At 39.6% G+C, this 13,580-nt stretch overlaps 1 protein-coding gene across 2 annotated transcripts in view; it reads left to right on the top strand.

The window, feature by feature from the left end:
* The window catches only part of tub (TUB bipartite transcription factor), a 53,468-nt gene that overhangs the window by 307 nt on the left and 39,581 nt on the right, over positions 1-13,580 (top strand). For both annotated transcript variants that reach the window (XM_086026181.1, XM_086026182.1), the window contains exon 1: positions 1-23. This exon is cut by the window's left edge. In XM_086026181.1, the coding sequence (XP_085882307.1) occupies positions 1-23 (23 nt within the window). The remainder of the gene's footprint in view (positions 24-13,580) is intronic.

Genomic DNA, 13,580 nt, shown 5'->3' with positions numbered 1-13,580 from the left:
TACAGCCGATGGAGTTATGACAGGTAAGACTATCTGTCTGACTGTCTGACTGTCTGACTGTCTGACTGTCTGTCTATCCGTCTATCCGTCTATCCGTCTATCCATCTATCTATCTATCTATCTATCTATTTATCTATCTATCTATCTATCTATCTATCTATCTATCTATCTATCTATCTATCTATCTATCTATCTATCTATCTATCTATCTATCTATCTACCTATCTACCTATCTATCTATCTACCTATCTACCTATCTATCTATCTATCTTGTCTGGGCACCTTGAGATGCGAGTTCAATTTGTTCTGTGGCTAAACTAAACCAGTCCTGTCCCACTGCAAATCATCGTTCCCAATGGAAATGAATGGAAGTGTCATTAATCCTTTCCAGTCTCCCCCAAAAAATAAACAACACTTTTTTGTAATGTTTTTTTTTCATAACCAAAGAAGCAATCAATGTTTTATTTCATTAACAAATAACAGTAATTGGCATAATTTTAACCTCGAGCGTACCGGGATCTCACATGAGCCCAAGACACACCTTTTTAGTTTGGCTTTCAAGAACTTTTAAATAATTTATCTTTTCTTTTGATTGAAGATAATTCTGTTTTGCTTTGAATGTTTTAAAGCACTTTGAGTTGCATTTTTATGTATGAAAAGTGCTATATAAATAAAATGTGATTGATTGATTGATTGAAAGTACCCTCGCTTGTTACGTTTCTTGTTATAGAAATGTGGGTACCACAAATAATTATAAAAATCAAAGGATGGATTTTTTTTTCTGCCTCTGGTAAGAGTTTTTTGGCGTTTGTGCTGTCATTTTAGACATGTCAAGGAAGCTACAAACATACTCATAACATAACACGATGCCAATGCGAAGGCTAACTTAAAAATATCTGAACAAATAATACATTGACACCAATGCAATAACCTAAATAGGCTTTTATTGAAATATATATTTTTATTGGGTTGGGGGATGGATGGTTAGGGGTTTTGCTGATTAATGAAATGCTACAATAACAAACATGAATCCGCCGTGTATCTTTATGTACCTTTACTCGCACCACAAACACCATAACAAGGGTCACAGCAACATTTTAATATGGTCACTACGGTAATGCTTATGAATGATAAGAGCAGCACAAAAACTGGGGTATTTTGTAGATATAACAATAATCGTGAAACCACATTTTTAGCTATTAGCAGTAGGGGTGTCTCGATACAACATTTTTCACTCCCGATACAATACCAAAATGGAAGCCTGTAGTACTGTTCAATACCGATATTGTCCAATATGATATCAGCAGGATTGGTACATGCTTTATTTATTTATTTTTTGGGGCATGAATTGTTAAAAGAGACTTGATCAACTTATACTATTAAAACAAATAACAATAGACAGCAATGGTTAAAATGAGAAAATATGACCCATTAATTCCAAAATTTGGGTTATATAAACTCAACCTCAAACATGGGAATGTTCTACACTTGATAAAATAAATATAAAAATTGTACATTGGTTCATTGTTTTTGTCACGTGTTTGTTTGCTGTCTTAGTCGAAGTCAAGCGGGTTTTGTCCACCTGTGCTCATTTGCCCGATCCCTTGTGTTACCCAGTCAGCTCCCTCTATACACTTTGTGTCTTGTCCAGTGTTGCTCGTTGTCTCGTCTGTTTGTATTTGGTTTATTGTTTTCTTTCAGTCTTTGATGGTTCATCGTCTTTGTCGCGTTTGTTTGCTGTCTTAATCCAAGTCAAGTTGGTGTCCTGGTGTTGGTTTTTAAGTTTATTTAGTTTAAGTTATTTGATGTTTTTGAATTTTGATTTTAATTCTTTTGTTATTTTAGATTCTGTGCAGGTGGTGCCCTGTCATGACTGGTTGTTGCGTGATTTAACAGTTGCTATGCAGTTGCTGTGGCCCTTTTATGCTTTGTACTTTATTATGTCATATAGGCCTGATGTTTTAAGTTTATAAGATTGAGTTACTCAGATACACGTTGTGAGTAAGTACGTCAAACCTTCTTTGAGTGAGGATGCAAACTCTCTTCCAGTTCAGCTCTCTGTAGTTACTTTGTATTTTCGTTGATAAAGACTTTTTACTCTACAACGTCCATGTCATGTCTGCGTATGGGTCCAAATCCTGATCCACACGTGACAACGTGTTTCCAATGAACTTGTTCAAACATTTTATAACAATTGAACATGAACGTCATTTAACATTTTTCACAACACACCACTGATATTTTTATTTATATCCAGGACTTTGTAAAAGTCTTAGGGCATCAAAATAGTTGTTTATTATTTAAGTCTTTGGGTAGTATGAAATCTAATTGTATACTTAACGTTTGACATCCCAACCACTAGACCGAAGGATGGAAGCCTGGTGGTTTCATCACTACCATTAGTGACTTAGATGGACCATTGATTGTAATAAGGTAAATTATTAGCCAAGTGATTTCACCCCCACCATTTTTCTTGATATATTTCAGCTTTTATAAATTGATAGAAAGACCAGATTATTTATTTACTGCATCGAGGGACATGCTTCTGTTTAAGTTTGAAATGTCCGACTGTATTTGAAAGCACTTGGTGTCTCACTGAACGCGAGAGATGTCAATGTTGAATGTCATGTTTCTGTTTGAACCACACAGGTTGAGTGTATTACAAACGATAATACAAATATTCAATCACACGCATCTGCCTGTTACATTGGCATGAGTGATCCAAGTGATCACATGAACGCCACATGAACGCACACAATAAATCAGTTTCCGCGTTTTAAGCTAGCGATTGCTTAATACAAGTTAACAGTTTGAGACCCAACCGCCCGTTTTACAACAGTAGTACCAACGGTATTTATGATTCCACATGTAGACAAACGCGCAGTCTCCGTTGCCAAACTGCGGAGAGCAGGGGTGTCAAACTCCAGTCCTCGGGAGCCGCCCTCCCGCATGTCTTAAAGGTCTCCTCGTCCAACACACCTGATTCAAACGATCGGGATCAAGATCAGGCTCCTGCAGAACTTGTTGACGAGCTGATCATTTGAATCAGGTGTGTTGCAGCACGAAGAGATGGAAAATAGGCAGGACAGCGGCCCTCGAGGACCGGAGTTCGACACCCCTGGTGGAGAGGGTTGTTACCGCCTCAGTGAATGGGAGCCAGCTGAACAGAAAGCCGTCCTTCATAACGCAAATAGTGCTAGGTAAGTTAGGTGGCTGTTGACGTCGCGTCCAGACTTGGATATTTATTTATTTAATTTATATAGGAAGGATTTAACCTGACGCGCGTTCCGCTTTCGGTGTGCAGTCTGACAGACGGACACAGAGTTGGAGCGCCTTCACTGTATGTAAGGTTAGGAGCATTACAATATGCACTCACGCTGTGCGACTGGATGAAATTTTTACCAGCATATGTTGAAAAAATGGGAGCATTTGCAAGCATCATGGTCGCAGTGTCAAGCCCTGTTGTCCCAAACAAAGACAAATTGCCTGTTGTCATGTCAGCATGGAGTGTGAAAGGGCCAGTCGAGTGAACATCCTTCAGATATGTGAGTTTGTTTTGAAAAACCCATTAATAATACGCAGTATGCATTTCATTGTGTTATCCCCACCATTGTCCCTTTCTTAACCAGTATAATTACACATCCATAATGAAAACAATAGCTGAGCTGTCCACCACTTCCTCCTCCTGTCGGTTGTTTTGGTTTGGCGAGCTGTCATTGTAAGGCAGCAGGAGACAGCACTGTACATGCTGCCTCTGACTGAATAATTGGTATTCCAAATCTGTTCTTGGACATCCCAAGAGACTGCAGCTCGAGCCAGTGATCTTTTGCAGCCCAAGATTTTTCACCACTCTGCGAACTGTGAACAGTATGCAAGCTCTTGTGCACTGTGCCAGGATCAATAGCAATAAAGGAGTATTGTTTGTTATTGTGCACTGGTAACAAGACGACTAACATAATTCCCATTGAAAGGCCTCCGTGATTCCTTTCTAAGTGAGACCAACTCTGTGTGGTTACACAATCACATTGACTGGGGGTATTTATGAATATTCAAATGAATTAAGACCCCGTTTTGTTGTCAGAATACACCAAATATGAATCACTGATGTTCATCTTAATATATTTTAAGACATTGGCAACAGCTGCACATCCACTCATTAAATGACTAATTAGTCACAATTATAACAACTATGAGAAAATATAAAGGACATTGTCATTCAGTCAAGAAATGGATCAAATGCACCTGGGAAATTGAGGGTGCTGTTGCTAATCAATGTTTTCACAGCTTCTTTCAACGATCGATCATTTCTTTTAATACTGCTGTTCCGTTTATTCCCAATGGCATTCTCAAGTCTCTGTTCTATTTCAATACAGGTCTTGTGTGTGTGTGAGTGTGTGTGTGTGTTGGGGGGAGTAAAATTATCTTAATAGTATCTTAGTATCTTAATAGAAAATAATTTAGAAGCGAAAGTCAATATATAGAATATTACTAAAGTATCAAAAGTAATTTTCTGATATTAAATGTACATTGAATAAGATCATTATACAATATTTTAAAAAGTGAGTGGTTCAGTGATTGCATCTTTTTTAAATTTTAATTTTATGTTCATTTATTTATTTTCTTTCCATAGTATATAGTAGTGTGTCTTGGCTAATGAGCCAAGTTAGCTGTTAACAATATGCCTAAACAAGCTTTATTACAAGCTTGTAAAAAGAATATTGATGCTTTGACTTTTCTGGGTTAATATAAATTTCAATTTCTATTAATATTTAACCTACAAGGTTGTAATTTCAAATTTTAAATCAGTGTACAAATACAATAGCTGCAAATATGCCTAAAAATGTGTAATGATAACTTAGTACAAAGTATTTGCCCTATCTCTTTATCATTGTCTTACCCTGATTTGTGGAGGTAGATTTAGAAATACATTACATTTTAAGGTCAAAACTAACCCAAGGCTTTCTCTCTGTACTGTTTCCAGGGGTACTGATGTTGACAGAATACTCATTACAAAATCTGGAAAAATTCTAGTAAAAAAATATGTTTCTTTCTTTCTATTTGATAGTCCATGTGGTGTATTTATTTTTTTTAAAGTTATATTTCAATTGTTAAGGTTTCAAAAATATCTGGCTGGAACGGTCACACTTTTCTGCACCCCTTAGTTTGGATATGAGTTGCCATGATACACTTGAATATGCTTTTGGAGTCAGTTCATTGGCTGACAATAAATGATACTGGAGTAATGAGGACAGGAGAAGCATCAATGTCATCTCTCTGGTTGTGTCGTTCCATGTCATGTTTATTTTCTTCATTGGTAATTGAATTGATTGTTGAATCACACACTGTCTCTCTGATGTGCTTTTATGTTACGCTACCATTTACCATTATTTATTTACTGTCAACACAACCATGAGTGAAAACGTAATGATTTGACTTACCATTGGGCAAACACAGGAAATTGAGATTTCCAGGGCCCCCCAAATGTCTAACAAATCACTTACTTTCGTGTGCTTTCGAAAAAAAAAACATCCAAATGCTTAAACTATCATGATCGTTTCAAGTGATTCACCATGCTTCTCATGCAATGGACTAGTCCATCTTACTTCACATGTGCAGACAACTGTTTTTAATAAAACTACCAGAGGTTTCAACCTTTTTCACGGTGACATCGACTTTGCATACTAAGACAAAGATCCAGATGCTCTTACCAATCGCAATTAAATTCAAATCATTTAGATCAAACGATAGCCCGCGAACCGGATACAGCCCGTCTTCACCTTTGGCCTGGCCCCCTGAACAATACCAGAGACGCATTCTGATTATTTTTTTTGCGTCTGGCAACGCAATCGAGACTAATAAAGGCATAGAACGTGACATTCTATTCCAATTGAAGCTTGAGAGACGTAGCCGAGGCTGCGTCTGTCTGCGTCTGGCCCGTTGATCGTGGCTCCGCCTCGGGGAAAGCGGCTTCAGGCAGCCGCTGGAGCTCTTGGACACTGGAGTGTGATGATGAATGAGCCATGGATTTCCTTTTTAACTGTATTATTACCTTCTCTGCTGGATACCATCATCGTGTTGATTTAATCGACATTGGATTACAGTACAAATGGATGGATTTCAGCTACTTTTAAGGGCATACTTAGAGGGACCTGCGTGGATTCTTGTCAGGTCTGTCAGGCGTCATAGGTGGAAACGTAAACAAAAGCGGGGCTGCCTAGATGGGTTACGCGACTAGGCTAAGGTAAATGCTAACCACTCAAACTGCTGCCAAGACACCTCTTTACCTCCGACGCCTGATCTGTAGCACACAGAACAGGTGATCTGGGGCAACAACGAGCGAGAAATGACTTAGCTCGGAACTGCTGCATGTGTTCATCACGGAAACCTGGCTACACGGTCAGATTCCACATGCTTCAGTACAACTGTGCTTCAGGTTAACCACGGCACAAACTGAAGTCGCCAGATTAGGATGTCCTAATGCGTAGACTACAACTAACGGCATCTTTATTGCACACTTTCAGCCATGGTGAGGATACGTGGTTTAGAATATGGATGGATTGATAGCAAACGCTATGACACTGCACTGTCGTTTCTGTCATAATAGTCAGAGCTTTGCATTTTACTAAAATTTCGCGGTCCGTTTATCGCCTTCCGCCTGCAGCTGGGGTACCCTTCCGCCGTCCGTCTACCCATCTTTTTGTCCGACCAGACCAAATAGTAAGGCCTAGGCCAGTCCGCCTAACATTTTAAACGGCCTAACGTTTGCGTCTAACAACTTCGAGCAACTTCCACTATCCAAAATTGGTGGAATCAGTGCTCACAGAGCTTGTGAACAATGCATTTTGAACTGATAATCCGGGGGTTGTACTTCAGTAGTTGTTTTCAATGAAATTGAATTGAGGTACTTCACTTTGTCATGCCATGCAGAACAGTATGACACAGTATTCCTCTAACAAAGAAAGAATCAGAGGTGAAATGGCAAATCTAGGCACCAGTCAGACTTTCGTGTCAGTTATGCTGACTCAAGTAGATGCAGGTGGAACGTATCGTATGAGTCAACATTGCACATTGTAGCCTAAAAGCACGTTAAGATTATTTCACAATATGCATTATATGGTAGAGGATAGCTTTGAAAATTAGTATCTCAAAATATATGAGCCTTGGATGAGAAATTGTATTGATAACACTCATTTTAATTTGATCTGTTTCCTGAACTGAGCATACAATGTTTTATTGCAGTAGAAACAGTCGTCATGCTACAAATGAACATAATGTTTGTAATGACAAACTGAGTGTCTGGCATAAAAAAATGATGATGTGCAGCAGAGTCAAGTGATGAGTGATGATACTGAGGGCGTGTATCTATGTTTGCAGGCATCTGTGGTCTCAGGCATTGTAACCCACTCAGCATACATTGTAGCCTAGAGATGCAGGCACAAGGTGGGCTAACAAGATAATATCCAGATTTTGGAACGCTCTGCCTTGTATTTTCATGCTTTTATTTCAAGCTTATTTTGGAGGCGCGACGGGGGAGGGGGCTGTTGTGTGTTATAAACATGCTTTGTATGTCTTTGTTTCAGTATGGCCCCACCATATTGGGTACGGAAAGTATTCAGACCCCTTGAAATTTCTCACTTTCTGTGTCATTGCTGCCATTTGCCAAAATCCAAAATGTTCATTTTATTCCTCAATAATGATAACTCAGCACCCCATCTTGCCAGAAAAAAAAACAGAAATGTAGAAATTTTTGCAAATTTATGAAAAAGGAAAAACGGAACTATCATATGGTCATAAGTATTCAGACCCTTTGCAGCGACCTTCATATTTAACTCATATGCTGGCCATTTCTTCTGATCTTCCTCGAGATGGTTCTGCTCCTTTATTGGAGTCCTGCTGTGTTTAATTAAACTGATTGGACTGGATTAGGAAAGGTCTATATAAATCCTTACAGCTCACAGTGCATGTCAGAGAAAATGAGAATCATGAGGTCAAAGGAACTGTCCAAGGTGATCAGACAGAATTGTGGCAAGGCACAGATCTGGCCACGGTTACAAAAGAATTTCTGCAGCACTCAAGATTCCTTAGAGCACAGTGGCCTCCATAATCCTCAAATGGAAGAAGTTTGGGATGACCACAACTCTTCCGAGACCTGGCAGTCCAGCCAAACTGAGCAATCGTGGGAGAAGAGCCTTGGTGAGAGAGGTAGAGAAGAACCCAAAGATCACTGTGGCTTAGCTCCAGAGATGCAGTAGGGAGATGGGAGAAAGTTCCACAAAGTCAACTATCACTGCAGCCCTCCACTAGTCGGGGCTTTATGGCAGCGTGGCCCGACGGAAGCCTCTCCTCAGTGCAAGATACATGAAAGCCCGCATAGAGTTTGCCAAAAAACACATCAAGAACTCCCAGACGATGAGAAATAAGATTCTCTGGTCTGATGAGACCAAGATTGAACTTTTTGGTGTTAATTCTAAGCATCTGGTATGTGTGGAGAAAACCAGGCACTGCTCATCACCTGCCCAATACAATCTCTACAGTGTAAGACGGTGGTGGGAGCGTCATGTTGTGGGGATGTTTTTCAGCTACAGGGAAAGGATGACTGGTTGAAGGAAAGATGATTGTAAGTACAGTATGTAAGTACAGAGATATCCTGGAGGAAAACCTCTTCCAGAGTGCTCAGGACCTTAGGCTGGCCCGAAGGTTCACCTTTCAACAGGACAATGACCCGAAGCACACAGCTAAAACAACAAAGGAGTGGCTTTAGAACAACTCTGTGACCGTTCTTGACTGGCCCAGCTAGAGCGCTGACCTAAACCCAATTGAGCATCTGTGGAGGAACGTAAAAATGGCTGTCCACCACTGTTCAACATCCAACCTGACAGAACTCAAGAGGATCTGCAAGGAAGAATGGCAGGGGATTCCCAAATCCAGGTGTGAAAAACTTGTTGCATTATTCCCAAGAAGTCTCATTAGCTCAAAAGGGTGCTTCTACTCAATACCGAGCACAGAGTCTGAATATTTACAACAATATGGTATTTCAGTTTTTCTTTTTTAATAAATATGCAAAAAGTTTCTAAATTTCCGTTTTTTTCTGTCACGATGGCGTGCAGAGTATACATTAATAAGAAATAAAATGAACTTTTTTGATTTTGGCAATGACACAAAAAGTGAAAACTTTCAAGGGATCTGAATACTTCCCCTACTCACTATTTATATCCCTTATGTCATGTCATGTCATCTTCCAAACCGCTTATCCTATATAGGGTCGCGGGGAGTTGCTGGAGCCTATCCCAGCCGTCAATGGGCGAAGGCAGACTACACCCCGAACTGGTCGCCAGCCAGTCGCAGGGCATTATATCCCTTATGCTGTTTCCAAATCATGTGAAACTAAGTTATCATGAGTGGTCTGTTTACAGACTCTACCCCTGCAGGCTGGGGCTGAAGTGTTGTGCAGTGTGTGAGGTTCCGTGAATAGATTTCATGAATGGCTGACCATAAGCCCCTAGTTTGCTAATCAAATTTTGAACCACAGGTGAACAGTGTCGGACAATCCGTTAAATATGCGATGTTGCACAAAATGCCACAGGGAATTGCAGGTTTTTCTAATCTTTCTAATCTGAACATACTAGTCACTGTCATCCATCCATACATCCATGCATTCACTATAATGCTTCTCCTTGTTATGGTCACAGTTAAGCTGGAACCTACCCTGCAGAGATGGGAAATTCAGATGAGGAAAGTAAAAACCCTGCCACGGTTTGTCTTGAGCCACAGGTGCTTCTAATCAACTAAGCTCATTTACCTGCCGGTTGAGTAGAAGCACCTGTGGCTAAAGCCAAACGTTAGGGTTTTTACTTTCTGGATCTGGATTTCCCATCTCTGGTACCCGGGCAGACTTTGGGCCAGATGTAGGGGAACACCCCGTACTGGTCACCAACCAATCCCATGGTCCATTTGGGCAAACACTCACATTCACACCTACAGACAATTCAGTTTCTTCAGTAAACCTAACCTGCATCTTTTTGGAATGTGGGAAGAACACAGACAAAAACACACACAAAAACAGAGAGAGATCCTGCTTTATTAAAAAGTAGAGAAAATTTCGATAGGTAGTGAGTCAGTTGCATGAAGACGATCGCTTTATTGGCTCTAGCCCTTAGGTGTGATAGATGCTGCAAGACTAAAGTACTTTCTGCTTTCTTGACAACCAGCCAGTATCTTTTTGTCGAAGTCAGTCCCAAGAAAAACAACCTTTTCATCAAGAAGAGTGTTCTTTGGTCTTCTTTTAATAATGAACCTTTGTTCAGCTCTGATAACACTATGACTAATGTCTTAAGGAGACATTTACAAGACATTTAAACTGTCAGTAGATGCCACTTGTATGTAAATCAAAGGGTACTTCAGATAGAGCCTTTGTAATTGTGCTCTTTCTAAAACAACTTGTTTTACACCAACAAAATAGCTTGGTCTCTGCTACATTTTTCCACAGTACAGCATATGATTAGCATGTGTGTTTGACGTTGCTTCACTTTGATGCTGTAATAGATCAGAAAAGGTTACTGGTTTTCCTTTGCATCAAAGTGGGCTTCTGTTAAATGACCCTTTCAACAACAGGTGTGCTGTTGGAACAGCAGCGTGGAACAGTTTGAGAAACCAGCTGTGGCCTTTACTGTGACCATTGCAGCAGCAAAAACACGATATGACAAGTGATCCCAAGTACAAACCTAATCCCATGAGCAGAAAAGCAATAAAAAAAGACTTGGACACCTACTTGGACACCCTTTTTATTTTTGTGTATTTTCTCAAAGCAACGAAGTCTCCATGAGTACGTGCGTCGGCAACAAATGTTTTTGCAGTAAACACCGATAGTAGCCAAACATGGTTCGTGGCGGCACAAATATGGTTTTAAAGTTATTAATTATAGTTTAGAGGCACACATTTTTGCATTGACCAATTTTTGTGGTAGTTAGCCATCTTTTCCCCAGCACCTAATACCTATAAAATATACCATAACTACTGTGGTCAGTGTTTATTTATGAGTGCCCCAGCTTGTAAGTTTTTCAAGTTACGAGGCGTCGGTCAATTTTATTTATTTTTTTTTGCTTTGTGTTGCAAGCCTAAATTTAACTGACAAGCGAGATTCTGATTGAATGGGACAAAGAGTTTAACAACTAAAAATAGTAATTGTATGAAAATACAGTGCTAGTTTTAGAAACGTAAATTATAAATGTGTGTTTTTTGGTGGGCTGGAAAAGATTAATGGCATTTAAATTCATTTCAGTGTCAGTCAAGGTCAAGTCAAGGTACCACTGTGTTTCTAATATTTTGGTTAGCTTTGGTGAGTAAGAACGGCTATTATTATGCAATACTACACCAGTGTATAGTCCAACCACAATGATAAATAATTGTTACTAGATTAATAATTTTCTGACATTGAAACTGAGCATAACAAACATTGTGAAGGCTAATTTTATTTGAATGTTTACGTTGTGCTGTTGTAGGTTGTTGACCATTGATGGATATGTCCAATATTAGCGGAACAGTGCTAAATGAACTTAACTTTCACTCAACCGGACACTGCATAGTGTTTTCTACATTTGTTTTAGGGTTTGTCTTAACTTTGTCACTCAAAGGAACTCTTTCACTTGCGTCCATGACAACAGAACCATGTTTTGATTAAGTAGTAAGTGTGGGGAAAAGACATTCCCACACTCCATTCATCCACATCCATTCTGACTGGAAAAAAAAAATCTGTTTCTCTGAGAGATGTTTAAAAATGTGAACTTTGTGAAGGGAAGTTTGCACAAGTGTCTGGGTTCAAAACCAGTAACTTGAAGGGCACCACCCCAGTTACAAGCCCTTGTGTCCCTAAAGGTACTCCCCCCAACAGATTTAGTGCTGTCTCTTCTGATTATAATACTTTTTTTAGTCTATCAAACTCATGGATGTCAATTGAGGGCATGCCTTCGAAAAAGTGAATACGTTAGAGAAATATCTGTTTTGCTGTTGTTTTTTTTTTTGTGGTAACTATCTACTTTATTTGGCACATTTAGAAGGGGTTTCAACAGAGGAACAACATGAGAAAACAATTAAATTATACACCAGCAGTTATGTATGTGAGGTAAGCGAACTCACATTCAATGCAGTCAAACTCCAGCATCACCATGTCCCATCACACATTTTTGTCATTTTTACAGTTATCTCAGTATCGTGAATCAGTATAATTTCATCGTTGGTATTTTAATTTATTGCTTTCACTGTCTTTGTTGTTGTATAATTGCTATTTTGTTCATACAAAGTGCTTTGTTACCACTGTAGCTGTTATGAGATGAGCTATATAAATAAAGTTGTATTGTACTGTATAGCTAAGCTAACATTTATAATCACATTCTTACCATTGAAATGTGCATGTAGCACTTCTCCCAGACTTATTAGTACAACCGTATATAACACACGAGCATTGTGGCCATAGGGAAAAAAAATAACGGGAAAACGTGGCAGGAAAATCAATGTATTCAAATTACGTCTTGCGTTCCAACGCAAGATTGTAGCCGCTAGATTCACTTCTCGCTATACGGAGAGTAAGCGGCATTGTTAATCCATCATATATAAGCCTGTGGCTGTATCGTACGGAAATATCACAAATAAGAGTTTCACATTTAGTACGTGACTCAGTGTGCTGCAGTAAAGTTAGTTGTTTTTCACAGAGGCTAAAGAACATATGCCTGTGAGTATTGTTATCTTACCTCTCTAATGGGTTGCTGCATCGTTTGTGTTCAATATCTGTTGCTTAAAGGGTTATGAGTACGACAACGATGATGATATTTTCTTTATTCATACCCTGTGGCTTTGTTCTATTGTGTATTAGCATAAAGCTAGCGGACTTGGGTAAATTATGTGCTTTGGTTAAATACACAATGTGTAATTCTCTTTGTTTCATCTTTAAACTTAACTGGGAACGGTAATAAGCAAATTGAAGAAAGTACTGATTGAATTGTTGTTTTAATGGAAATTCCTTGTGTGAGCAGTTGTTAATGATAACAAGTAGAGAAACTTCAGCGCTTAGGAGGATTAACACTTTTGAGTCTCTGTAGGGATTTAGAAACAAGCAAGGTGAGGAAAACTAATTGGCGGAAACTTCCTCTTTCCCAAGTGTGAATAATTCATCATCTAACTTGTTCTGTTTTCGTCCTCCATATCAGTTGTTGCATGACTGCCTTTATTCTCGGACTCCAGTATCTGAGGCTCTCCAATGGGTGTTAGCAGAGCTGGGCTGTCCGTCCCTGGGCCGGACCGGTCGGACCCTCCAGCCCGGCCGGATGCCCATTTTTGGGGTGGAGGGGTGGGGGTGACAAATTTTTTAAAATGGCTGGACTAAGCATGGCTGGAAGTTGATTTTAGTACGGCCCACTAATCGGCCCTCATGCGTTTGATGTGGTCGCGAGGCGGCCAAATTTCATCTCAGCCTACTCACTGAAAGGCTTCTTTTTAGGCTTCTTTCTACTCCCGCGTCAGCGCGAGCAACAACTGCCGCATTGATTCACGTGACCGACGCATTGAGCTGTTGGCGACAGGTCTCTAGT

Source organism: Filicampus tigris, chromosome 3 (genome assembly GCF_054856515.1).
Source record: "Filicampus tigris isolate MCC_2025a chromosome 3, RoL_Ftig_1.0, whole genome shotgun sequence".
Classification (NCBI taxonomy): domain Eukaryota; kingdom Metazoa; phylum Chordata; class Actinopteri; order Syngnathiformes; family Syngnathidae; genus Filicampus; species Filicampus tigris.
Note: the sequence above shows the minus strand (reverse complement) of the source record. Positions and strands in the feature narration are given on the sequence as shown.